This window comes from Dasypus novemcinctus, chromosome 19 (genome assembly GCF_030445035.2).
Source record: "Dasypus novemcinctus isolate mDasNov1 chromosome 19, mDasNov1.1.hap2, whole genome shotgun sequence".
Lineage (NCBI taxonomy): Eukaryota > Metazoa > Chordata > Mammalia > Cingulata > Dasypodidae > Dasypus > Dasypus novemcinctus.
In genome coordinates, this window is record NC_080691.1 from 47,733,761 (window position 1) to 47,758,300 (window position 24,540).

At 54.8% G+C, this 24,540-nt stretch overlaps 1 protein-coding gene across 1 annotated transcript in view; it reads left to right on the forward strand.

The window, feature by feature from the left end:
- The window catches only part of BCR (BCR activator of RhoGEF and GTPase), a 143,506-nt gene that overhangs the window by 90,149 nt on the left and 28,817 nt on the right, over positions 1 to 24,540 (forward strand). The window contains exons 5-9 of the mRNA XM_058281735.1: positions 3,964 to 4,071; positions 8,925 to 8,985; positions 12,118 to 12,170; positions 13,853 to 13,993; positions 23,711 to 23,832. Coding sequence (XP_058137718.1) covers positions 3,964 to 4,071; positions 8,925 to 8,985; positions 12,118 to 12,170; positions 13,853 to 13,993; positions 23,711 to 23,832 — 485 coding nt within the window. The remainder of the gene's footprint in view (positions 1 to 3,963; positions 4,072 to 8,924; positions 8,986 to 12,117; positions 12,171 to 13,852; positions 13,994 to 23,710; positions 23,833 to 24,540) is intronic.

Consider the following 24,540-nt stretch of genomic DNA (forward strand, 5'->3'; position numbering starts at 1 on the left):
GCACTCCGCGGCACTTGCAGGCCTGGCAGCACTCCGCAGCATACAGGTGAGCCTGCCTTCACAAGGAGGCCCTGGGACGCGAACCCAGGGCCTCCCATATGGTAGATGGGAGCCCAACTGAATGAGCCACAGCTGCTTCCCAGTGTGTGCACACATTTTACGCCAAATGATTGGAGAGTAAGTTGCAGATACCTGCCTTTTAGTTTTTTTAAAATTTATCGTGGTAACATAAATACATTTCCCGTTTTAAACACATTTGAATGTAGGCGTAACTTGTTTTATTGCGCATCGTGCGTGCAGGTATTGCGCATTTTTACAAACTGAAAGTTTGTGGTGACCCTGCGTTGGGCAAGTCTGTGGGTGCCATTTTTCCAAAGGCATATGCTCACTTCATGTCTCTGTATCACATTTTTGTTATGGTGTGTTCATGGTTTTTTCAGATATCGTGCTATTGTACATGTAGTAGACTACGGTAGAATGTGACCATTACTTTTCTATACTCTGGGAAACCAAAAATTTCATGTGATTTGCTTTATTGTGACAGTCACTATTTTAGTCAGCCAAAGGGATGCTGATGTAGAATACCAGAAATCAGTTGGCTTTTATAAAGGGTATTTATTTGGGGTAGAAGCTTACAGTTACCATGCCTTAAAGTGTAAGTTGCTTCCTTCACCAAAGTCTGTTGCCATGTGTTGGAGCACGATGGCTGCTGACGCCCACCAAGGGAGTCCAGCCTTCCTGTAGCTCTTCATGCTCCGTGGCCCCAGCTTCTTGCACTATCAGCTGTAGACGGGGCTAAATCCCATCTCTTTCCCAGGGCTGGTCTCGCTCCATGCTCAGCTGCTCTTTTCTCTCCACAAGCCAGCTGTAGACTATCAGACTGTCTCTCTTCCCAGGGCCTCTGCCGTGTCTGTGGCGCATGTCTGTTCCTGTGTTCTTCTCCTGTGTGTTTACTTCCTGGGGCTCCAGCATCAAAGACTCCAACTCACTCCTGTGCCTTGTCATTTCTCTGTAAGTCCCCGCCCACCAAGGGGGTGGGGACTCAATGTCCCAGTGACATGGCCCAATCAAAACCTAATCATAATTTAATTGAGTAAAAATGAAACCTCTGAAGATAATACCTCTAATGTGCCCAGGGGAACATACCAGTTTGCAAACATAATCCAGTATCTATTTTTGGAATTCACAAACAATGCTCAATTGCTACAGTCGCTTTATTGCAGTGGTCTGAACTGAACCCATAGTATCTCCAATATAGGCCTCTGCACAATTTAATGGTGTTCATTCCATTCACAGTGCAGTGCTCCCATCCATGACTGAAACTTTCTTGTCACCCTACACAGAAATTCCGTACCCGGGAAGCAGGAACTCCCATTCCCAACCCCACCCCCTAATAAACCATAATCTTTTTTCTGCCTTTGGGAATTTGCTTATTCTAGATACTTTGAATACTGTATTGAAATGGCACAATATTTGCCCTTCTGTGTCTGGCTTCTGTCACTCGGCAGGCTGTCTTTGGGGGACATCTGTCCTTTCACCTCTAAATATTTCACTGTGTATTTCCTAAGAACAAGGCACTTCCATGAGCCATAGACACAGTGATCAAATCCAGGAAATTGAACACTGAGTGATTCTGTTATTTAACATGTGGTCCGTATGTGAATCCCATCACGTTCATGGTCATGTTCTTTTGAACCACTTTTTCGGTTTTGATTCGGGATCTGGTCCCGGCTCACGTGTTGAACCTGGTTGTCCCATCTCTTCGGTCCTCGAACTTCACTTGTCTGTCATGACCTGGTCATTTCTTGAAGGGTGTAAGCCAGTTCGGGTTTGCCTGATGTTTCCTCATTAAGGTTCTGCATTTCTGACAACAAAAAAAAAAAGACCCCATTTAACCAGTTTTATTGAAATACATACAGTCCATCCAAGGTCTCCAATCAATGGCTTTTAGTATAATCACAGTGTTGTGTATTCATCGCCACAATCAATTTTAGAACATTTTCATTACTCTAAAAAGAAAAAAAACAAATAAAAATGTACTCTTAGCAATCATCTCTGAGCCCTTCTATCCTTCCCCAGTCCTACATAACCACTGTTCTGATTCTCTCTCTATGGATTTTATATTTATTTGTTTATATACAAATGGATCCTGCCATATGTAGTACTTTGTGTCTGGTTTCTCTCACTTAGCATAATGTGTTGTTTTTTTAAATTATTGTAAAGTGTTTGTTTTTTAAATTTGTACAGAATTTGTAGGTTGACATAAAAGTCATGTAAAAAACACAACATCCCCATACCAACCCCCTATTGACAGTTTGCCTTGGTGTGGTACCTTTGTTTTAACTCATCAAAGAACATTAAGCAGAGTGGGTGTAGCTCAGTGGTTGAGCGCCTGTTTCGCATGTACGAGGTCCTGGGTTTAATGCCCAGTACCTCCTTAAAAAAAAAAGAGAGAATATTAAAATGATACTGTTGACTATAGTCCATCGTTTACACATTTGTCCCATTACTGGTGCAGGTGTTTTTTTTTTCTTTTTCTCTTTTGGTCACTCTCTCTCTAGTTGCTCTCTTTTTTAAATTGTGGAAACATCTGTATACTACCCACGCTCCCGTCCGCCACTCCCCAGCATACTGTTCTGAGACCTGAGCACATTCCCGACATCACCATCCGTTACCAGAACTTTCCCGTCACCCCCAAGCAGCTCAGGGTTTCAGTACCTAAACACACACGTGGCACTGAATTGCTTTGGAACTTCTCAAGACCCACCTGGAGAAGTGAGCCCCTCTCTGGGCAGGGGCAAGGTGGGGTGGGAGAAAGAAAAATAATCTTTCCTCCCTTGCATCTTTAGATCTCAGTTTAGCTTTTCCCCTTTAAGAGAGGCTGATCTTGACCACATTATCTGAAACAGCCCCACCACGGAAACCCCAGCTCCCCACTTTGAATGGTCTGAATTATGTGTGCATCTGTGCCCTTATTTATTTATTCCGTGTCTGCTGTCTCGCTGTGAGAACGCCATCCTGAATTATTCACGCTGTGGTGACAGTGCCGAAAGCAGTGGGGTTGAGGCGGGGAGCCTGGCACACTGGGTTGCAGCCACTTGTCTCCTGCAAACAAGCACTGGAGGGGGGGCGCAGAGCCACCTCCAACTGCTGTTCTTTCCTCCTCTGCCCTGAGCAGCCCCCTCAAAAGGCCCCCAGAGGGAGTGGGACCAGAAGACTTGGTTTACCCGTCCTTGGGGGTTGTCATCTGTAGAAACAGAAAATGTAATATAAATGCAAATGCATGTGGAGATGAAATGTAGAGCACACGCCAGATCAGTGGAGGCTTTTGCTTACAGCTCCCACTTGGTTACTCGAGACTGCAAGGCCAGGTTGGCTGGCTGGTCCAGGTGAGAGCTGGCTTCCCCCTTGGCTGGATCTCCAGGTGGGTGTGGGGCCCCGGAGGTGACAGCCATGACTGCACAACCCTCCCATAGCAGATGCCACCCTCAGGTTGTCAGAGCAGGAAGCTAAGTGAGAAGCACCGGTAGTATACCTTCAGTTCTGAAAAGGACAAATGACCCTTGCCTTGCCTCAGGCAGCCAGCAGGCCTCTCCTCCCCGACTCTGGGGAACCGGGAGTGGTTTGGGTGGACCACTGCCTCCTCTGTAGACCGGTGAGTCCCAGAACAGAAGTCCAGCAGGTGCTTCTGTGTCTCACCTGTGTTGGCGTCTGTCAGATTCGCTGACAACCTTGAACGTCAGGTGCTGCTGAGGGCACCGTAAGCTAGTGGGGTGGGAGCACAAGCCACTCTGGAAGGGGGAACCGTTACCTGCCCGTGGCCGTGAGTCACTTCTCAGTGTGTCATTCTGGGCGAAGGGAAGCACATGCCAGGCGTGGGGAGGGATCAGCGTGGAACAACGGTGCCTCCTGCAGCTCTGCACATGAGCCTGCCCACACCTGTCTCTTCCTCCCTCCCTGCAGGCCAGCCAGCTGGGCGTGTACCGGGCCTTCGTGGACAACTATGGGGTTGCCATGGAAACGGCCGAGAAGTGCTGTCAGGCCAACGCACAGTTCGCGGAAATCTCGGAGGTAACGACCCGGCGCGCGCTCGCGCCCCCTCCGCCACCTGTGTGCCGGGGGCTGCCGACGGATGGGGAGCGTGTGATGGGAGGACACGGTGACGCCGAGGTCAGAGCACGTGAGCCGCAGCTCCGTTCCCGGATGCCGCTGGGTTGGCCCCGTGTGTGGGGGATGCTGTGGCAGCCTCCTCCTCCCCAAGGGCCAAGGCCCGATGCCAGAGCTGGCCGGGTCCCCCACCTCAGGTCCCCCCAGGTATCCCTTATCCCATCCCCTCTGCAGTGAGGAAGGTCCGTAGTTCTGCCCTGTTGAACAGGACGTGACCTTGCTCATCGCAGCACCTTGTCATCAAAGGGTAGCTGGGGAGGCGTTGTGCTTTTTTCTGTTTCTAGCCTGCCAGTGGCTGGGAGCTGAGAAAGTTGAGGGGCTAGCACACAGGAGCAGGGCTTGTGTTACCTGCACCCCCAGTGCACACTGGCAGGAAGCTGCAGGTGGGGCCACCCTCTCCCTGCCTGCAGGTAGCACAGCCCAAGAGGGCTGGAACCTCTAATCAGGGCCCGTTAGGGCGAGGAGCCTCCTCGAAAGGGCATAAGGCCTGGCCCTCCGGGTTCACAGAAGAGCAGTGGTGCATCCAGGGGCTCCTGGCCAAGGCAGGGGCAGGACCCGGCAGCACCCGCCAGCCTCCGGTCCAGGGCCTCCCTGCCCTCCTTGTTTCGGTGTGACGACAATGGGACTTTTCCTGTCTGGGCCTTCGACCACTATTGCCTTTTGCTGTCTTCAGCTCCCTGGACTCTGACTGCCTGTCCCCATCCCCAGTGAGGGCTCTGAGTGGAAAGAACTTGGAGTGAGAAAGGCAGCATTAGAAAGGGAAGTGGCCCCTGGAATGGTGTCGTGAGCTAGATATTTGCACGGGAGACGGCCCTCGGCTCTCAGAGGCGGTATGGGTCCTGGAGGCTGCGATCCATTTTATCATTGATGGCAGGAGGCGGGGCGGAGTGGGTCCTGGCGCTGGCCGTCTCCCATGGGGATAGCGTGTGTGGCGCCCTGCATCGGAGCCCCTGGGGTGCCCCCCGCTTCCCGCCTGGCGCTGCTGGTAACGGGATCCTCACGCCTGGAGGGCCTCCTGCCCGCTGCTGTCTGCCCCGCGACACTCAACCTGGCTCCTTTCTTTTGCTCGTTAAATGGGCCGAGGGTCGCAGCCCTTAACAGCTGGAGCGGTCAGTGCAGAATTCCAAGCGGCCTTGACACATTAGAGACCTAATCCTTTAAGAGCAGGCTGCGGTTCAGTGGGTTCTCATTTCAAGAGACCCAGAAATGTAGGGGCAGCCCCAGAGAGAGCAAAATCGAGCTAAAGGAGAGGCAGGGGCAGCAAGCGCAGGGGAGGTGTCAGGCTTGTGTGCTGGTGTAGCAGGGCCGTGGGGGGTTCCTGGTGATTGCCTCCAGGTGCAGGGAGGGGTAGAGGAGTGAGCGGTCCCTTCGTCTCTCTGGGGTCCAGTCCTGAGAAATGGGTCACTTAGACCCGATGGAGCACCAGCTCCGGCCTCATGCAGGGAGTGATGCAGAAATGGCTCCTGGAGTCAAATAAGTTTGGGAGGTTTGGGGCTCAACAAAATTCATAAGTTTCCCAGCGTCCAAAGGTGTCTGTGGGCATTGCACTGTTCAGAGGGCATGGAATGGGAGCCTGTTTCCTGGGCTCACAGCCTGTTTTTTTGCAGTCTTCTGTTGAGTTTATATATGCCCTCACGTGGAAGAAAAATCACCACGAAGGGTGTTAAAACTCTTAAGGGATAGTGTCAGTGTGTGTCGTAGAGGCTGTCCTCAAGGAACTGGAAGGATGCTGTGTTTTTAGTCTGGAGAGGGACCCCACGGCACAGGGGGTCGGGCGAGCCATCTCGGCCCCTTCTATCACCGTGAGTTTTACACTGTCGTTGGGAAGCCTGCCTCCTTGCGTTCATCACAGCCACTGTCCAGAACCGATTTCAGATACAGACACCCAGGGATCTTGTCTCCTCGTTTTGCTTTGTACCTTGGACCAAATCAGCGATGCCTTCAATTCAAACGCTTTCAAACATTACCTTCCAGTAAAAGAGCTCAGCTCTCGTCCTGGGAATCTTGGTGCCGGTTTTGTTTTGTTTTTGTTTCTTTTATGAGAGAAGTGGTGAGTTTACAAAACAGTCATGCATATCCTACAGGATTCCCATTCATCCCCTACCACCAGCATCTTATGTTGTTGTGACTCATTTGTTACACTTGATGAAAGAACATCATCAAATTACTGCTATCCATGGTCCATTACTTACCCTTGGTGTCTTTTCCCCACAAACCATCCTATTATTAACACCATGTATTAGTACTGTATTTTTGTTATAGTTCCTGAGAAAACATTCTCGTATTTGTATTGTTAACCATAGTCCATCAGCAGCCACGGGGTTCTCTGTGTTATACTTTCCATGCCTTGTATAGTCCATCCAACGTGTATACTCAGTGGCTCTCAGTTTCGTCACAGATTGTGCTGTCATCACCTCAGTCCATTTTAGGACATTTTCATTACACCAAAGTGCCATACTCCCTTACATCCCCCATTGTTGACTCTTAGCATTCTTCTTTGCCATTGCTGCAAAAATATTACAGTTTTTTGTAATGAAAGACACCGGGTGTTTTCTCCACATTTTGCTTTATACCTTGGACCAAATCAGTGTTGCCTATGATTCAACTGCATGAAAACATTACCTTCCCACTAAAGAGCTCAGCTCTCATCCTGGGAATCTTGGTGCCTGGTTATTTTTATTTTTATTTTTTATTTTTAGAGCAGTTGTAGGTTTCTAAAAAAAAAAGCTTGCAAAAAGTACAGAGCTCTCATTTATCCTCGTTTATGCAGTTTTCCCCATTAGTAACATTTTTCATTGGTGTGGTATCTTTGTTAAATTGATGAAATAAGATTATTATCATTATATTAACTATAGTCTGTGGTTTATGTTAGGGATCCTTTGTGTATTAGTCAGAGTTCTCTAGGGACACAGAATCAACAGGAGATATCTGTCAATAATACGCAATTTTATGAGTCTCTCACGTGAGTGTGAGAATGCACATCTAGGTGCTGCAAGCAAGCTGCAAACTAGGGCTCCGAGGAAAGTCCAATGAAAGTCCTTGATGAGTTTCTGGAAGACGAGCTGGGGAATTCTCTTGGAATGCTGAAATCACTTCCCCTTTTAAGGCATTCAACTGACTGGATAAATTGTCACTCTGCTGATGGCAATCTCCCTGACTGATGTAGATGTAATGAGCCATCTATGCAGTAAAGTCACTGGTGACTAAAGTCCATAAATGTCCTTGTATTACTATTAGCCCAGTGCTTGCACGATTACCTGGCCGAGTTAATACATTATTATTTTTAATGTGCTACATTCAGTGTAAGTTTTCCTACATTAACCACCTTTAAGTATATAATTCAGCGGCGTTAATTATATTCGCCATGTTGTGCTGCCGTCACCACCACCCGTGTCCCAAACTTTTCCTTGAGCCCAAACAGACACTCCATATCCCTTAAGCCTGAACTCCCCATTCCCCACCTCCACCCCGGCCCCTAATAACTTGTGGTCTGATTTCTGACTTGGTGCCTCATTTTTTTTGGTTTTTTTTGGCAAGCACATTTGCAGAGGTAGGCGAGGGGTGGAAAGGGGTAGAAGTCCATGCCAGTCTCAGGGTGTTCTCAAAAGGCGAGTTGCTCTTCTGAATTTCCAGCCCCTCACACGCTCTTTTTTTTTTTTTTTTTTTTTTTTTAATTTTTTTATTTTTTATTGACTTTGTAATAATATTACATTAAAAATATATATGTGAGGTCCCATTCAACCCCACCCCCCCACCCCCCCTCTCCCCCCCCCCAACAACACTCGTTCCCATCATCATGACACATCCATTGGATTTGGTAAGTACATCTTTGGGCACCTCTGCACCTCATATACATTGGTTCACATCATGGCCCATACTCTCCTCTATTCCATCATGTAGGCCCTGTGAGGATTTACAATGTCCGGTGATTACCTCTGAAGCACCATCCAGGGCAGCTCCATGTCCCGAAGACGCCTCCACCTCTCATCTCTTCCTGCCTTTCCCCATACCCTTTGTCCATTATGTCCACTTTTCCCAATCCAATGCCACCTCTTCTATATGGACACTGGATTGGTTGTGTCCATTGCACCTTTATGTCAAGAGGAGGCTCAGATTCCACCTGGATGCTGGATGCAATCCTCCCATTTTCAGTTGTAATCACTCTAGGCTCCATGGTGTGGTGGTTGTCCTTCTTCACCTCCATCTTAGCTGAGTCTCACACGCTCTTAAATTGCTCCAAGAAAGCCGTTTTGCATGCATTTAGGGAGGGTACTGCTGTTACCACAAATCACCACAAATCTGCAGAATTCTCTATATGAGGGGTTCTTAGCCAGGGGCGACTTTGCCCCCAGGAGACATTTGACAATACCTGGAGATATTTTGGGGTGTCACAGCTGGACCCTAGGGGTAGGAGGTAGCAATACTGGCATCTAGTGGGTAGAGGCTGGAGGTGCTGTTGAACGTCCTGCAATGCCCGGCACAGCATCCACAGCAAAGAACTTCCTGGCCCCACATGCCAGCAGTGCCTCGGTGGAGAAGAAGCCTGGTCTAGTGAGCCAAGGCATCCTGTGGGTTCCTGCTCACCCCGTTTGTTCATTCTGTGACCCAGAGTACATCCCTGAGGTTTGCCACATCTGGGGCTCTTTGCGGGAAAATGGGGTGAGATTTCCGCTGTAGGTTCCTGAACCGTAGCTCTGTCTGCCACATGAAAGCTGCTTCACTCGCCCTGTGTGAAAGCCGTGCTTTTCTCTATGCAGAACCTGAGGGCCCGAAGCAACAAGGACTCCAAGGAACAGACGACCAAGAACTCTTTGGAAAGTGAGTTTCCTGGAGCGGGTGGAGCTCAGTGGTTGAGCATGTGCCTCACATGTACAAGATCACAGGTTCAGTCCCCGGTACCTCCTAAAAAAAGAGAGAAATAAAATAAATCATTAGGAAAATAAACAAAAGTGAGTTTCCCACTCCTGTGGCCTCTCTGGCCTCTGCCCTCACAGGGTGGCTGCTGCAAGCCGAGGGGGACATCGTGGGAAAACCCAGTGCAGAGCCCAGCTGGTTCACCCCCTGGCACTATCGTTGTTCCAGGCTTGAGATGGAAAACTTAATAACGAGAGTGGGGATGATGGCAGGACGAGCCTGCAGATGGCAGGGAAGGGGGTACACGGTCAGGACCCATTTGCCACCAGCATTGGGGACCAGGAAGGACAAGAGCCAGTGAGCACCCACCAGAATCCAGACTCTTGCTGGACACTTAACACATTGCCGTGTGGTCCCCAAAAGTCTTTACTTTTTCTTAAACTTTTTTTTTAAGATTTATTATTTATTTATTTCTTCCCCCCTCCCTCTTGTTGTTTGTGCTTGCTGTGTCTGTTTGGTGTCTGCTCATCTTTTTGGAGGCATCAGAACCGAACCTGGGACCTCTCATGTGGGAGAGAGGTGCTTAATCACGTGAGCCACTTCCGCTCCCTGTTTTGTTGTGTTTCCCTCCTTGTGTCTCTTTCTTGCGTCATCTTGTTGCATCAGCTCATCATGCCAGCCCGCCGCATCAGCTCACTGTCTTGCCTGTCTTCTCCAGGAGGCACTGGGAACTGAACCCAGGACCTCCCATGTGGTAGGCAGGAGCTCAATCGCTTGAACCACATCTGCTTCCCAGGAAGATTTTCTTTTCCCAAGTTTCAGATGTTGTCTTTATTTCCTGTGGCTGCCATAGCAAAGACTTAAACAACAGATGTGTTTGGTTTCTCAGTTCTGGAGGCTAGAAGCCCAAAGTCAAGGTGTGGGTAGGGCCTTGGTCCCTCCGAAGTCTTAGAGCAGCGCCCTTCCTTGCCTCTCTCTGGCTTCCATTGATGGCCAGCAATATGTGGTGTCCCTTGGGTCATGGCATAACTGAATCTCTGCCTCTCTAGTTGGATGGCTGTCTTCTATCTCCGGTCTCTGGGTCATCTCTCCCCTTCTTATAAGGACACCAGGCATATTGGATGAAGGGCCCACCATACCCCAGTGTGGCCTCTTTTTTTTTTTAAGATTTATTTATTTATTGACACCCTCCTTCTTGTTTTTGCTCTCGCTGTCAGCTCTCTGTGTCCATTCCCTGTGTGTTTTGTGTCTGCTTGTCCTCTCTTTAGGTGGCACCGGGAACCGATGCAGGACCTTCCAGAGGGGGAGAGAGGGGCTCAACCTCTTGGCCACCTCAGCTCCCTGGTCTGCTGCATCTTTTATTGTCTCTCCTCTGTGTCTCTTTTTGTTGCATCATCTTGATGAGCCAACTCTTTGTACGGGCCAGCACTCCTCTCAGGCCAGCTCGCTGTGTGGGCCAGCTTGCCTTCACCAAGAGGCCCCGGGAATCGAACCCTGGGCCTCCTGTAAGGTAGACAGGAGCCCAATCGCTTGAGTCACATCTCCTTCCCTCATTTTTTTTTTTAAGTAGGTACGAGGGATCCAACCCAGGACCTTGTACGTGGGAAGCAGGCACTCAACCACTGAGCTACGTCTGCTCCGCAATGAGAGTGGGTTTTTTCATTTGTTTGTTTTTAGGAGGTAGCGGGTATCAAACCCAGAACCTCAAACGTGGGAAGCAGGCGCTGAACCACTTGAGCTACATCCACTCCCCCAGTGTAGCCTCATTTTAACGGACCTAATTCCCTCTGGAACAACCTATTTCCAAATAAATTCCTATTCTATGGGACTCGGGATTAGGACTTCGATAGATATTTTGGAGGGACAGAGTTCAACCCATAACAGATAACAGAACAAGTTTAGAACCTAAAGTAGCCTGCCTCAGGGTCTAAGTAGTTGGGCAGGAAGTGGGATCCAGAAAGAGAAGCCACTTTTTACTTCCAGCCGTTAGGGTAGCGAGAACTGTTACGCCCAATCACAGAGAACAGCTTTCCTGCACTCTGAACCTCAGTTAGGGTAGCGAGAACTGTTACGCCCAATCACAGAGAACAGCTTTCCTGCACTCTGAACCTCAGTTTCCCCATCAGTAAAAAGGGGGTAGCAACACATGTGCCCCTCCCTCCGCCACATTGTGTCGGGGTACTGCTCCTAACAGAGAGGGGGCTCCTATGTCCTGGGGACCTGGGTGTAAGTGAGCAGGCTCCCACCCCAGGCTCACCTGTAAAACCGAGAGATCTGTCAGCAGGTGGTGCGTTCTTGCCTGTTGGTTTCCCATACTGCTGCAGCAAAGACCACGCAGTGGTTCTGTTTAACAATGGGAATTTATTGGCTCATGGTTTTGAGGCTAAGAGAAAGTCCAAATCAAGGCATTGAGGCCGTGCTTTCTCCCCGTTCTGGGGCTGGCTGCCAGCCGTCCTTGGTCCTCAGTCTGTCACACGGCAGAGCACATGGCGACCTCTCCCTTCTCTTCCGGGTTCCTTTGATTTCAGTTTCTGGCTGCTCCCTCTGTGGTTTTCTTTCTTTCTCTCTGAATTTCATCCTGCTTATGAAGAACTCTAGGGATAGGATTAAGACCCACCCTGATTGAGGTGGGCCTCCCCTTTACCGAAGTCACCTCTTCAAAACGTCCTCCTTAGCATGGGCTCGCACCCACAGGAATGAATCAAGGTTAAGCACGTGTTTTTCTGGGGTACCTGCAGCTCCAAACCACCAGACTGCCAGTCACAGAAGCAGGCCTCCCAAGTGTCCAGGGCCTGAGATTGGGTTCCCAGGAAGTGGGGCATCTGCCGGAACCCCCCGACCTGAGCTGGGACGCGCATCCGTGGCAAGCCCCCTTGGTGGTCGACACGGAGTCAGCCCCCTGCTCCGGTCTTTGCATTCGGGTATCATGGACCAAAAGCTTAAGGCCATGCGCCCGGCCTCCCGGGCTCCCTGGGTCTACCCCGGGCAGCAGCGACGGGAGCGTGTGCAGGCAGGGCCGCCCCCTTCACCCACCCCTTTGCAGTGAGCCCGTGCTTCGCCCGGTGCGGCCACCTCACCCCTGCCTCTCTCCCGCAGCCCTGCTCTACAAGCCTGTGGACCGGGTAACCCGGAGCACGCTGGTCCTCCACGTAAGTCACGGCGCCCTCCGCCCCCCTCAGACCTGCCCGCCTGGGCTCCTTGCTCCTCCCACTGACCCGGGGGCTCGCCTCTCTGCCTACCCATCTCCCCACTCCCCACCCGCCCCCTTTTTCCACTACACACCTGCGGTGAGGACGCAGAGACAAGTCAGCCCTGCCGTCCAGGAGCTCATGGCTTGGGAGGTGGGGGGCGGCGGAAGGAACAAACAGGCCCTCCAGTTATCCGCGGATGCCCCCGTGGAGGTGGGTGCGGGCATAGCGGGGCACAGAGGAGGATGCAGCCTGCTGCATGTGGGCAGGGGCTTCCCAGAGCGCCGTGGGGGAACAGGGTCTCCCAGCCAGATGCCGTGCATCCTGGGGGCGGCATGGGTCAGTCGCCGCCTCCCTGTCTGGAGAGTGGGTGTGGTGGAGACCCCCAGCCCCGTGGGGTTGCTTCTGGAGGCAGTGGGGGCATCACTGAAGAGGTGTCCAGGACCCCGCTGGACAAAGACAGAAACCAAAACTGGCCCCTAATCCTCCCGCCCACGTGGTCCTATGAATATGTTTAGAACAAGCTGGACATGTGCATTTTTTTTTTCCGTTTACACTCCACAGAAGCAGGTAAGGTTTCCTTCTCCCTTTCGCACTCGCTCCCCGCCAAGTAACCCACTCCCAGCACTCTTCCTTCCACACGTGCCAGCAAATGTGAATCTCTTTCTCAGTTACACAAAAGGTGTCACACCGTACATATCATTCCACGCGTTGCTTTTTTTCCCCCTTCACTCACAGCGGAGATTTTTGCACAGTGGCCCGTGCAGCTCTGCCTCGTTCTTTCTTAAGCTGCCAAGTATTCCTTTGAGCAGATGTTTCGTGCTTCCTTCTCATCCTCAAATTATGAGTTTCTAGATGGAGGAAAATGAGATGAGATTGGAGGGTCTAGGAGACTTTGGAGGGGGGGGGGCCTGGCCAAAGAGACAGACCCTGTCAACTCTCGGCCGTGGTTAGTCCAGGCGTCCGGCGTGGACGGCCCGGCGTGGCGGCAAAGAGGCGCCAGAGCGGTGGGCGTGGGGAGGACGAGCCTTCCTCAGTGCAGAGCCAGGGCCTTCCTCTCTGTGCTTATTTCAGCAGCTCTCCAACTTCCTGTTTGCAGAAAGGATTTGGGTCCTAATAAAGGGATTTAGTTTCTCTGAAACCGGTGAGCTGGTGACCTGGAGGAGGAATTAATTGCATTCCTGGCAGAGGAGATCCTATTCCCATTCCTGTCCCGGAGAGGCTTAGTTCTTATCTGAGGAAGGAGCTGTCTGCTGACCTGGGGGACTGGCCTGCCCCCACCTTGGTTGTGAAAGCTGGGCAGGGCGGGGGTGCTGCTGGTATCTAACGGGCAGAAGCCGGGGACGCTGCTCAGCACCCTGCGATGTGCAGGACAGACCCCCTACCGCCACCACCAAGAATTATTTGACCCCAAATGTCAGAAACCCTATCCCATGCCCTTAAGCGAGAGAGCCCCCCCCCCACCGTCTGCAGCCTGTAAACAGCCCGGGCTCGTCGGAGCACCGTGCAGGACCTGCTTCCCGGATGGCCCCCACAGACCCAGGGTGGCGTTGGCGCTTGGGGAGCTGGCGGCTTCGTTTGCAGGTGGCCCCCCGGTCTGGCACCGCCGCTTCTCTCACCCAGCCCTTTTGCCCTGGGAGCAGGATTTGCTGAAGCACACTCCGGCCAGCCACCCCGACCACCCGCTGCTGCAGGACGCGCTCCGCATCTCCCAGAACTTCCTGTCCAGCATCAACGAGGAGATCACGCCCCGCCGGCAGTCCATGACGGTGCAGAAGGGGGAGGTGAGCTGGCGCGGGGCAGGGCGGGGGTGCCCCGGGACTGAAACCCTCCCTAGCCCGTCCCTGGCCCGCTCCATGCCACCTTGGAGGCGTTTGCCTCTTGGGGTCCTTGACCCCATTCTCATTCTCTAAGCTGGGGGGGCGGGGGCCACGCTGGGGTCCCTGCCCTTGGTTCTGGGTGGAAGGATTTCCCACCCGCTTCCCAGGCACTAGGTGCTGCTTGGCCGAGGAGACCGGGGAGGAAGGCGGCATTTGTCTGCCTGCGTCCTCCTAATCGCTCCTGAGTGTCCTTTCATAGCAAACAGGACTGGCTCCCCCTGGGTAGGGCAAAGAACGGTAAAGGGGGAGCGGGGGTATGCCTTGCAGATAAGCCACCCCTGGTCACCACAGCACTGCACGTAACTGAAAAGAGGGTGGAACACACCTGAGTGGTTGACCACGCCTGAGCCCTGCCCTGGGGCTCCCCGCGCCCCTGTCCCTGCCACTCTGACCCTAATGGGGCCTGGCCAAGGCTCTAGGCAAGTGGGGACGACAGAGGCAGGCCAGCCAGGAAGCCAGCAGTGTGGAAGGAGCATCCTTGGTTGGAAGCAGCGCTGTGGGATTGCTGACCCGTGGCCTCTGGGGTCTCGTGCAGCGACAGTTGCCGTATGGCTTGGGCGGCACGCGGGCTGGGCGGAACGTGGCTGTCATTCTGCCTTTGAGAGCCACGTCCCGCTCTTTCTTCTGGCTCACACTGTTGTGCCAGGTGCCAAGGCCTTCTCTGCCGGGGGCACGGGCCCTGTCCTCTGGGCCAGCCCAGGGCCCACCTGCCCATACACGGGACTTCCTTCCCGCCTCGGGCCGTTGGCTGCGCACCCCTTTGGGATGCAGGGCCCTGAGTGCTGAGCCGAAAGCTCCCCCCTTGCCCAGAATCCGATCCTGCTTGAGCCTGAGTGAGGGGCTGGGTCAAGTTCCTCCTGGGTGGGCTGCCCCCTCGCCAGCCCTTGCCTCTCCAGGCTTGTTGTGTCCAGGCTCTAGGATCAGGGCCCACATTACCGCAGGCTCACTGGGCGGCCATGGGCACGCTCCAATTTCTTGGACCCGTTTCCTTATCTTTAGAGCCAAGTGGGAATGCCCCCTACCTCCTTGGGTGCCCAGCCCTTGGAGGGGCATAGATTATAGGATCTTCCCCACAGCCAGCATGGGGTGGCGATGCTGGCTTTGAGCTCATTGAGGGTGGGAGCGGGTCCCCAGCACTTACTGGGGGACAGTGTCGGGCAGGGTGGATGCCCCAGGCCTCATTGTAGATGGCTGGGACAGTGAGGGTGGGTTGTTGGATCTTATTCCCCCATGCAACACCTGGACCCCAGCCTTGGAACCTAAGCTGCATGTCCCCAAACTGCTTCACTCTCCTGGCTCAGGGACGTCGGGGAGGTAGCGCATTTTGGGTTTGCTGTGCCTGGCTTCACCCTCTCCTTCTGGGCCTCCTGCTTGTTCTCTTTTGCCCGTTGTTCTCTGATGAGAGCACTGACCTCCTGGGAGGCAGCCGTCCGGTCCTTTTTTTCCCCTCGGTCTGTTCCCAGTATCTCCAAGTGTCACTTAGGATCCCTGGAGGAAAATACCATTTGCTATGTGGATTGTTAGACGTAGCACCCTTAGGGAATTGAGGAACGCCAGATGTTGCCTGGGAGCTGGGAGCCAGGCTCTTGGTCCTGCTTCTGTCCTCACGGCCCCCTTCCCCACTGACCCTACAGTTGGGGTCTTGGGGTGACCCAGCAGGAAGTGTTTAGGAGCCAAGTTTTTCATGAAGGCTGGGGCCCTTATCTGCACTCTTGCCAGTGTCTGACTCTGGAGGCCTTGGCGATAGTTGCTAATAAGCAGGGCCAGCTACAAATCAGGGAGCAGGGCTAATGACCCCTAAAAGGTTGTGAATCTGCCTCGCACGTCCTCATCCAGAGCTTTTCTTCTCACATGTGTTGAGAGATTACTTTGTGGTGGCCCATTGAGGATGACAGAGAGATGCCCACACTCACACTCCCCTTCTCTGGCTGTTCTAGGACAGACATTACTAATCAATTAGGAACTTATGCCCTGAGCGGATGCAACCTCGGCATCCTCCTTGATGCTGCCTTCCAGGCAATCCTGGATGCCGTGGAGAAGATGCTAGATGAGCCTTTTCCACACCTGGGTTTCGGTCCTCTCCACTGCTGATCAGTGGTGTTGATTTGGGGACACCCACTTCCTTCCCCAAGCATCCATACTCTCTGAAACTGGGCAGTAACTCAAGTCCTGTGGCCTCCTCTGCTGGGTTGCTGTGAGACCGAGATGTTTTCACGATCTGTAAATGGCATAGGACGGTGAAGAGAGGTGATTACGGGAGCAGCCCTTTCGGCCAAGCGGCATCTATGTTGGAGGGCTTGAGCTCCGGAAATAACGATTTTTTTCCCTTGTGCCCATCCTTGAATTTGGTATATGACTTTGACTAGGAAGTTTCTAGAGGGAGAAAGAGATTGTCCTTCTGAGTTCTTGTAGCTACTCAGTGAGGTTGGAGGTGGGTTTTCCACTTTACAGGTAAGGGAACGGAGGCTCAGAGAGGTCCAGCGACTTGCCCAAGGTCACACAGGCACTAAGTAGCTGAGCCAGGAGGGGAACCCACCCCCAGGGGTGACAGGCTTTGGTCCTCCCCATGAACTGACAGGACTGCCGCCCCCTTTCCGTGGCCTGCAGGAGAAGCTTCCTGGTGGTAGGCAGACATGCAAGGAGAGGACATAGCTGCTGTGGCTTGGCATGTCCCCACATCTTAGTGGCTGGGCCAGGCCCTGGCTAGGTGTGCCAGGGCTGCTACGACAAATACCCCACACTGGTCGTCTACTGATTTTGGAGGCAGAAACCCAGCACCAAGGTCTCGAAGGGCCTTACTTTCTCCCAGCGTCTCTAGCGCTCTGGTGCTGGCCTGTTGCTCTCCTTGGGGTGCTTTGGCTTGCACCGCTGCCTCCACACCTGGCCACCCACTGCCTTGGCATCCTCTTGTGGCTTCCTCCTGGCTTCAGTGACTGATGGTGTGTGAATTTTCTCTGCCTTCCAAGGACTACGTTTAGATGGCTCGAGGCCCGTCCCAATTCAGTTTGGCCTCAGCTAACTAGGACCATCAGAGACCCTCTTCACAAATGAGCCCGCGCTTTGCCAAATGAGGATGTCTTCAAAGGTCCTGTTTACAAATGGATTCACACCCACAGGACTAGGGGTTCCGACCTGAATGTGTTTTTGTGGGGGACACAGTTCAGTCCCAACCAGCTCCGTCCTCTGCTCCTCCTGCTGTGACACATCACACGGGCTCTCCGGTCCAACCTTCCCTGGCAGGTTTGCAGGGAGAGGGTGCCCGGCCTTTTGGAGGTGCTCCCACCGTAACTGCTGGGCCCCTGGGTCAGTCGGGGCACGGTGGAGAGAACCCCATCCCTCGCCCCTACCCAGGTTCCTGGAGCCTCGTCGTCCTTTCCAGCCAAGTTCCCACAGCTACCGGGTTGTGCTTTTTGAGACAGAGTGACACGGGGTGGTGGTGCCCCTGAGGCTGTTCTCACCCTCCACAGTTAGCTGGTGGCTGAGAGCAGCAGGTGCCGCCCAGGAGGGGACCGCCTCCTCACTGCCCCCCAAAACCCACAGGGTCCTGCAGGTACATTTTTCCCTCCAGACCTGGGTCCCTTGGGCTGGTGGGCGGCTGCTAATTTGTTTGGTGGGATTAACTTCGCGGTTGTATATAGCTGGGCCCGCACCGCCAGAGGGTCTTTGCCACACAGTTGCCTGGCTGCCTGCTCCGAGCCCTGCACCGTGACCACCCGGCCTGCTCCCCTCTGGTCTACCCGCAGCCCCTACCTGGCCTGGCCTGGGCAACTTTTCCTGGTCCCATCAGGCGAGGCCCTACTGACTTGTTCATAATCAAACGCCAGTTCCCGAACCTAGAGAAATGTCCCAGCACCCCGTGGAGCCGTGGCTTCTGGCTTCCCGGGTGAACTCTTTCCAGATTGGCTGAGGATGGGCTGTGCGCAGGGAGCAGGGAGGGGTGCTGCCCGGGTTACAGCCATCCCAGGGGGGACCCCATATGGAGGAGGCGCCTCTCGTGGCCCTCCGCAGCCCAAGGCCGTCCCCTCCTCAGAGTGCACTTGGACACACGATGAAAGCTCCCCGAGCCTCAGTTTCCCTCTGTAAAAAGGGGGGGGGTGCCCCCTCATGGAGTTACTCTGGGGTGCAGGTATCCAGCACCTCTGTGTGACCTCAAGGGCATCGGGTGGGGCCTTTGGTACCGGACGTCATTTAGGCTTTTAGAAAATGCGAGAACATGGGTCTTTTTCTTCCCCATCTTATCCTTAGGGAAACAGAGGCTCAGAGGAATTAAGTAGCCAACCTGGCATTACCATCAGGGAGATGGAGAAGCGGGGCGGGTGGTGGCAGGCAGGTGAAGGCAGTGATGTGATTGGTAATCTGAGAAGGCAGTGTTTCCCACCTGGGGGTAGGGCTCCCCAACATCTGGCTCCTTCCCTCCCACCAGCGCCCCTCTTCCCCAGTACATATGTGGAGACACACAGGGAAACACACAATAGACACACCTGTACTAGAGTGCACCCACAAAGAAACATGGGGACACATACCTGTGGACATGGACACACACAGAAGCACGGGCACACAGGTGCCTAGACACAGGTTCTCACACACCTGTGCCACTGCCAGTCCTAGGGGCCCGGCCTCTCCCAAGTCACTGCCCCCAGGTTCCCAAGAAGCAAGGCGCTGTCCCTATCCCAGGCTCCAGTTTATTCCCATCCCTCTGTCCCCCGAAGCTCTGGGTGAAATGCTGAGTCAAAGGAAATGCCCTGGGAAGCAGATGTGGCTCAAGTGATCGAGCTCCCGCCTACCACATGGGAGGTCCCGAGTTCGGTTCCTGGTGCCTCCTAAAGATGAGCAAGATAGCAAACTGATGTGAAGGGCTGGTGCAGTGAGCTGATGCAACAGAGGGACACAGGAGGAAAACAATGAGAGACACAGAGCAGGAAGCAGAGGTGGCTCAAGCAGTTAGGCACTTCCTTCCCCTGGGTTCCATTCCAGTGCCTCCAAAAAGAAGATGAGTGTGTGCTCGTCTGACAGACAGACATAGCAAGCGCAAACAGCGAGGGGCAGGAGATAAAATTAATTAAAAACAAAAGGGAATGCCCTTTCCCACCTTGGCACAGCTGGTGAACCCTGGGACAAGGCTAAGGCACAGTCCTGGGCAGGCAGAGGATGCCCATCCAGGACCCCCAGTCTGCGCTGCTGCTGTGCAGGCCAGCTGGGGGAGCGGGGTGGACAGGTGGAGGGCACAGGTGGCAGGGCAGCCCAGGGCAGGTGCCTCTGCACCAGCAGCCTCCTCCCTCTCCCTGCGGTATCCCTGGCTGCCTCCCTTCCTCCTCCCCACTTTATCTGCCCTTGGCCTCCTCACCCCTTTTCTGAAACAGGGTCTGGACACATGTTGGATTTGGGGTTTTTCCCTTTCTCGTAGCCCTCTGGCCCCCAGCCTGCAGCGTGGGGTTCTGAGCTGGGCTGATCTAGAGCCAGGGCCTAGGCCTGATCTCTAGAGCTGGGAAGGAGGCAGGTGCCCTGGAGTCAGAGCTCCCGGCCTTGAGAGTCAGGCCTCCCCTTGGGGCAGCTGGGCCAGAGAGAGTGGGACCCTAGGCCCCCGCCGCACCCCTCCTTGCCCTCCCCTGGCCTTGGTTCTGGCCCTGCTGCCAGGATACAGTTCCCTTCCTGAGCCTACCAGTGTCGAGATTTGGGGCCTTGTCTTAGTTTGCCAGAGCTGCTACAACAAATAGCACAGAAGGGCTCAGCTTACATGACAGGAGTTTATCGGTTCAGGGTTTTGGAGACTAAAAGTCCAAACTCGGTGTCAGCAAGGCCATGCTTTCCCCACAGTCTGTTGCATTCTGGTAGTGGCAGCCCTCCGTCTCTCTCGTTCTCCTCTACCTTCTGCGTCCATGTCCAATTAAGGCCCACACTGATTTCACTTTGGCCTCGTCTAAATAGGACCTTCCAGTATCCTCTTCACAACTGGGTGCTCACCCTGACGCCCCTTCACATCTTCAAGACATTCTTTCCACATAGGTTCAGACCCACGGGGCCAAAGGTTAGGACTTGGACATGTTTTTTCTGGGGGGACATAATCCAGTCCCCAATGGGCAGCGTCATCTCTTTTCTTGGAACTGGGGGGTCCCTCCTTCCCATTTGGGGGGTATTCTGAGCTCCGCACTTCATCTCAGGCGAGCCGCAGGACCCCGGGATGCGGTGGGGCTCAGAGGGACACCCTGGCCCGTCCCTCATAAGAGCAGCGTGGGTGGGGAGAGTTACATGGTGAAGGGGCGTCGCCTTATCCAGCATCTGCATTGTCTGTGCACCAGTCCCCATACTCTGCCCATAAGCCTGGCACCCGGGTGAGGAGGGAGCCAGCACAGAGCAGGACTGGGATGGGCGCTATGGGATGATGGGGGGTAGAGCTGCCTTGCAGCTTCTCTTAGGAGGATGGAGGTTTGCCCAAGTGTGGGGGGTGGGGAGGGGTCACTGTCAAAGTAGCAGAAGGACAGCCCAGAGCCTCAGGCTTCATCCACCTGTCCGTGTCCCCAGAGGGGCTGGCACCTCCTGCCTCTGAGCATCAGCCCCTCCGTCTTCTCAGCCTGGCAGGGGGGAGGCATTCGTGCCACCCACAGGCACCCAGGGTGACATGGGTGGCTGTGTTACTTTCCCACCTGCCGAGTCAATGGGGAGTTACTGGCTCATGTTTTGAGGCAAGCCCAAGTCCAAAATGAAGGCGTCAGCAAGGCCTCGCTCTCTCCCCAAAGACCGCGGCGTTCTGGGGCTGGCTGCGGGAACCCTTGGGTCTTTGGCTTTCCTGTCACATGGCAAGGCACGTGGTAGCCTCTTGTCTCTTCTGGGTTCCTTGGCTTCCGGCTCCTTCCTGTGGCTCTTTCTCTCTCTCTGTCTGAAATTCATTGTGCTTCCAAAAGACTGCCATCAGCGGTACTAAAACCCACCCCCATTCAGCTGGCCACACCTTAAGTAAAAATAACATCTTCAAAAGAGCCTGTTTACAGTGCGTTCACACCCGCAGGAATGGATTAAGATAGAGAACTTGTGTTTTTTCCCTGGGGTGCAGTAGCCTTGCTAGACTAGGATGAGGCAGCTGCGCGAGATGGGGCCTCAGATGTAGTGTAACAGCAGGGCCTGGCAGGACGGGCAGTCCTGGGGATTCCTTATCTAGGGCTCCGTTCCGCCCCCTCCCTCCAGACTAAGTGTTTGCTTCAGAACGTATTGAAGGGAAACGGACTTTGGCCCAGTGGTTAGGGCATCCGTCTACCACATGGGAGGTCCCCGGTTCAAGCCCTGGGCCTCCTCAACCCGTGTGGAGCTGGCCCATGCGCAGTGCTGATGCACGCAAGGAGTGCCCTGCCACACAGGGGTGTCCCCCGCGTAGGGGAGCCCCACTCGCAAGGAGTGCACCCATAAGGAGAGCCGCCCAGCGCGAAGGAGGGAGCAGCCTGCCCAGGAATGGCGCCGCCTACACTTCCCGTGCCCACGGCTGACGACAACAGAAGCGGACAAAGAAACAAGATGCAGCAAAAAGACACAGAAAACAGACAACCAGGGGAGGGGAATTAAATAAATAAAAATAAATCTTTAAAAAAAAAAAAAAAAAGAACGTATTGAAGGCTGCCCTCTGCTGGCGGCGGCAGGAAGTGCATCCCCTATGTAGGGCGAAAGTACTTTTGACTCTGGGCAGAGAGATCCCTCTGTGGGGTTCTGCAGCCTGCACGTCTAGCCTTTTCCCCCAGGCAGCACTGGGGAGGCATTTCTCCATGGGCATACACCATTCCTCGGCCCTGACGGTACTGTCACCAGGGGCCGCTGTCACCTGGGAGCCATCTGCCCGCCCAGGCGGAGAGTGGGTGGGGACGAGCAAGGGTGAGTCACAGCCCAGCCGTGTTCTTGCCCTTCTTCCTGTGGTCTCTAGGCCCCCCAGCTCCTGGGGTAGATATCAGCTCGCCTGGCCCGGGTGCTGCTGGCATGGGGCCTGGCACCCGAGGCGTGGACTCCACTTCCCGAGTGCCACAGCCGGGGCTGTGGTTGCTTCTGGGCTCCCCTTGCCGCTTGTGTTCACACAGCCCGTGCAGGGAGAGTCTGAGCGGGCAGGCAGAGGCTCCTCGGGAAGAGCTGGGCGGGCGGGCGGAGAGGATGAGGTGGCCATACTGGTGCCTGCCTGGCCAAGGGCACTGGACGCTTGGTCTGGGGCCACCCTGCAACCCACAGAGGGGACCGTCGTGCCTCCTGTCCCCTGGTGTGCAAGCTGAACCGCCGGCCCTCCCCCGGCCCTCCCACCGGCCGAGCCCCTTGTTTGCCTCATCTGGCCCAAGGGCAGAGACCGACAAGGTGGCCACACAACTGCCACACGCCCACCCTGCTGCCTGGGACGACAGCGGGCATCTTTGAGGCTTAGGCTTGTGTGAAATGGGCATAAGGACCCTGGCCATGAAATCAGATAATTCAGGTGACGGCTTGCACAGCACACTCTGTGCCTGTGTGGGAAAGGCTCACCGTGCCAGCCCCTCGTCCCTTCTATGTGCCGGACACTCGGCATGGCTCCTGGTCCATACGAGGTGCTGGGCACGATGGGCTGGAGGGGTTAATGGCATACCTTGGTGGACCTACTCAGCAGCCCCCTGAGCTGTGCAGGCAAGCGGGTGGGTGGGAGCATCTTGCTCCTTCAGAGGGAACACAGAGGAACAAAGAAGGCACAGCTTGCTGGGAGCTCGTGCCTCCCGTTTCCTGCTTGGTCTGGTTCGGGTTGGCCCTGGGGAGGACTGGGGCTGCCTTGCAATCAGTTAGGTTGGCATGGTGCTCAGCTTTGGTGCTCCCCCTGCTGTGCTCCCCTGGCGCTTGGCTGATGGTGCTCCACCTGTGGTGTGCAGTGCTCTCTCCCAGCAGTGTCTGTATTGTGCTCCTCTGCTATGTTGCTCCCCCTGGAACCCCCCCTCCAATAGTGCTCCTCCCATGAGACTCCACTAGGAATTGGCTCTGAAGCCACAGGTGCCTGGATGGGCATCAAAGGTGTGGCCCCTGCGTGGGACCATGCCCGTTAGAGATTGACCTTGGAAGTGCTGGGATGTGGGGTCCCCTGCCTGCACCCTCTGGCTCCCCGTTGCCCACAGAGCCAAGCCCGGCCCCACCATCCCCCTCTCTGAGAACTCCTGGCCCGTCTGCCCGCCTGCAGCGCCAGGTGCTTTCTGTCATAGGACGGTCCCTCTACGGGAATGTCCCCTCCTCATGTGGCTGCCTTCTTGTCAAGTTGGGGTCTCAACCTGCCATCCCAGAGAGGCATTGGCTACCCCCAAATGGGGTTCTCCCCGTTACGATCACAGTAAACCATTCGCTTGATCTTGGTGGCCGTGCCGTACCCCGCTCCCGGGTTGGTGGCGGCCACCCGTCTGCAGGCCCAGCACCCAGCAGGGCTCAGACATGCCTGCCAGACACAGAGGGGTGGACGCAGGTAGGCCCCGGATCTGTTTGCAGGCCCATGAGGTGGAAAGGACCCTCTGGAAAGTGGCTCTGAGGGTCGGGTGGAGAGGGAGGAGAAGGTCCGTCCCCACCCGGGGCCTGGCTCCTGCCGTGACCGGGAGGGTCCCTGACACCCCCCACCCGGCTAACCTGAGCCCTTCCTCCCTGTGGCTGCAGCACCGGCAGCTGCTGAAAGACAGTTTCATGGTGGAGCTGGTGGAGGGCGCTCGCAAGCTGCGCCACGTCTTCCTGTTCACCGACCTGCTCCTCTGTGCCAAGCTCAAGAAGCAGAGTGGAGGGTGAGTGACGAGGCAGCTGCCCCCACCCAGGTGGTTCCACCCATATGCTCCCTAACTCCTGGGTGAGGGGAGTGACGAGGCAGCCGTCCCCCCACCCAGGCATTCACCCTTACCCAGGTTCCATATCTCTTGGAGAGCGGAGAAAGTGGGTGATAAGAAGGGATGATAAGAAAGCTTGGGGTGGGGGTGAGGGATGAGGCATCCACATCCACCCCCCACCCAGGTGGTAGCCCCCTGCCTCCGGCCAGTGCTCCTGGCTCCTGGGGTAGGGGTCTCTCTGAGGACCGGGAGGCGGTGTTGCCTGTGGAGGCCGCCTGCTTTTCTCCCTTCTGACGTGTGCTCAGAGCGGTCAGTCCAACGTGCCAGGCCCCCCTCTAAGGCTCTGCTCTGCTTCCAGTTGTCCTGACGGCCAGTCTAAGTCAAAGGGAATCACCAATGTTCCAGAAGTCCCGGCCAAGGGCAGGTGGCAGGACCTCGGTCTCCTGACCCTGCCATTGGACAGCGAAGGGGCAGCAGGGCTGGCACAGGCTGGCGGTGTACGGGGTCGGCAGGCTTTACCCTAGGTGGTCGCCACGCTTTGTCCCCCCGAGCCTGACGACGGTGTCCGAGTCATTCTCAGCAGGCCTGCAGACCCCCGAGGGGTCAGACTTCATTGGGGGGCATGGGCTGATGTCGAGGGAAGGGGTCGCTCTGGGAAGGGCCAGAACT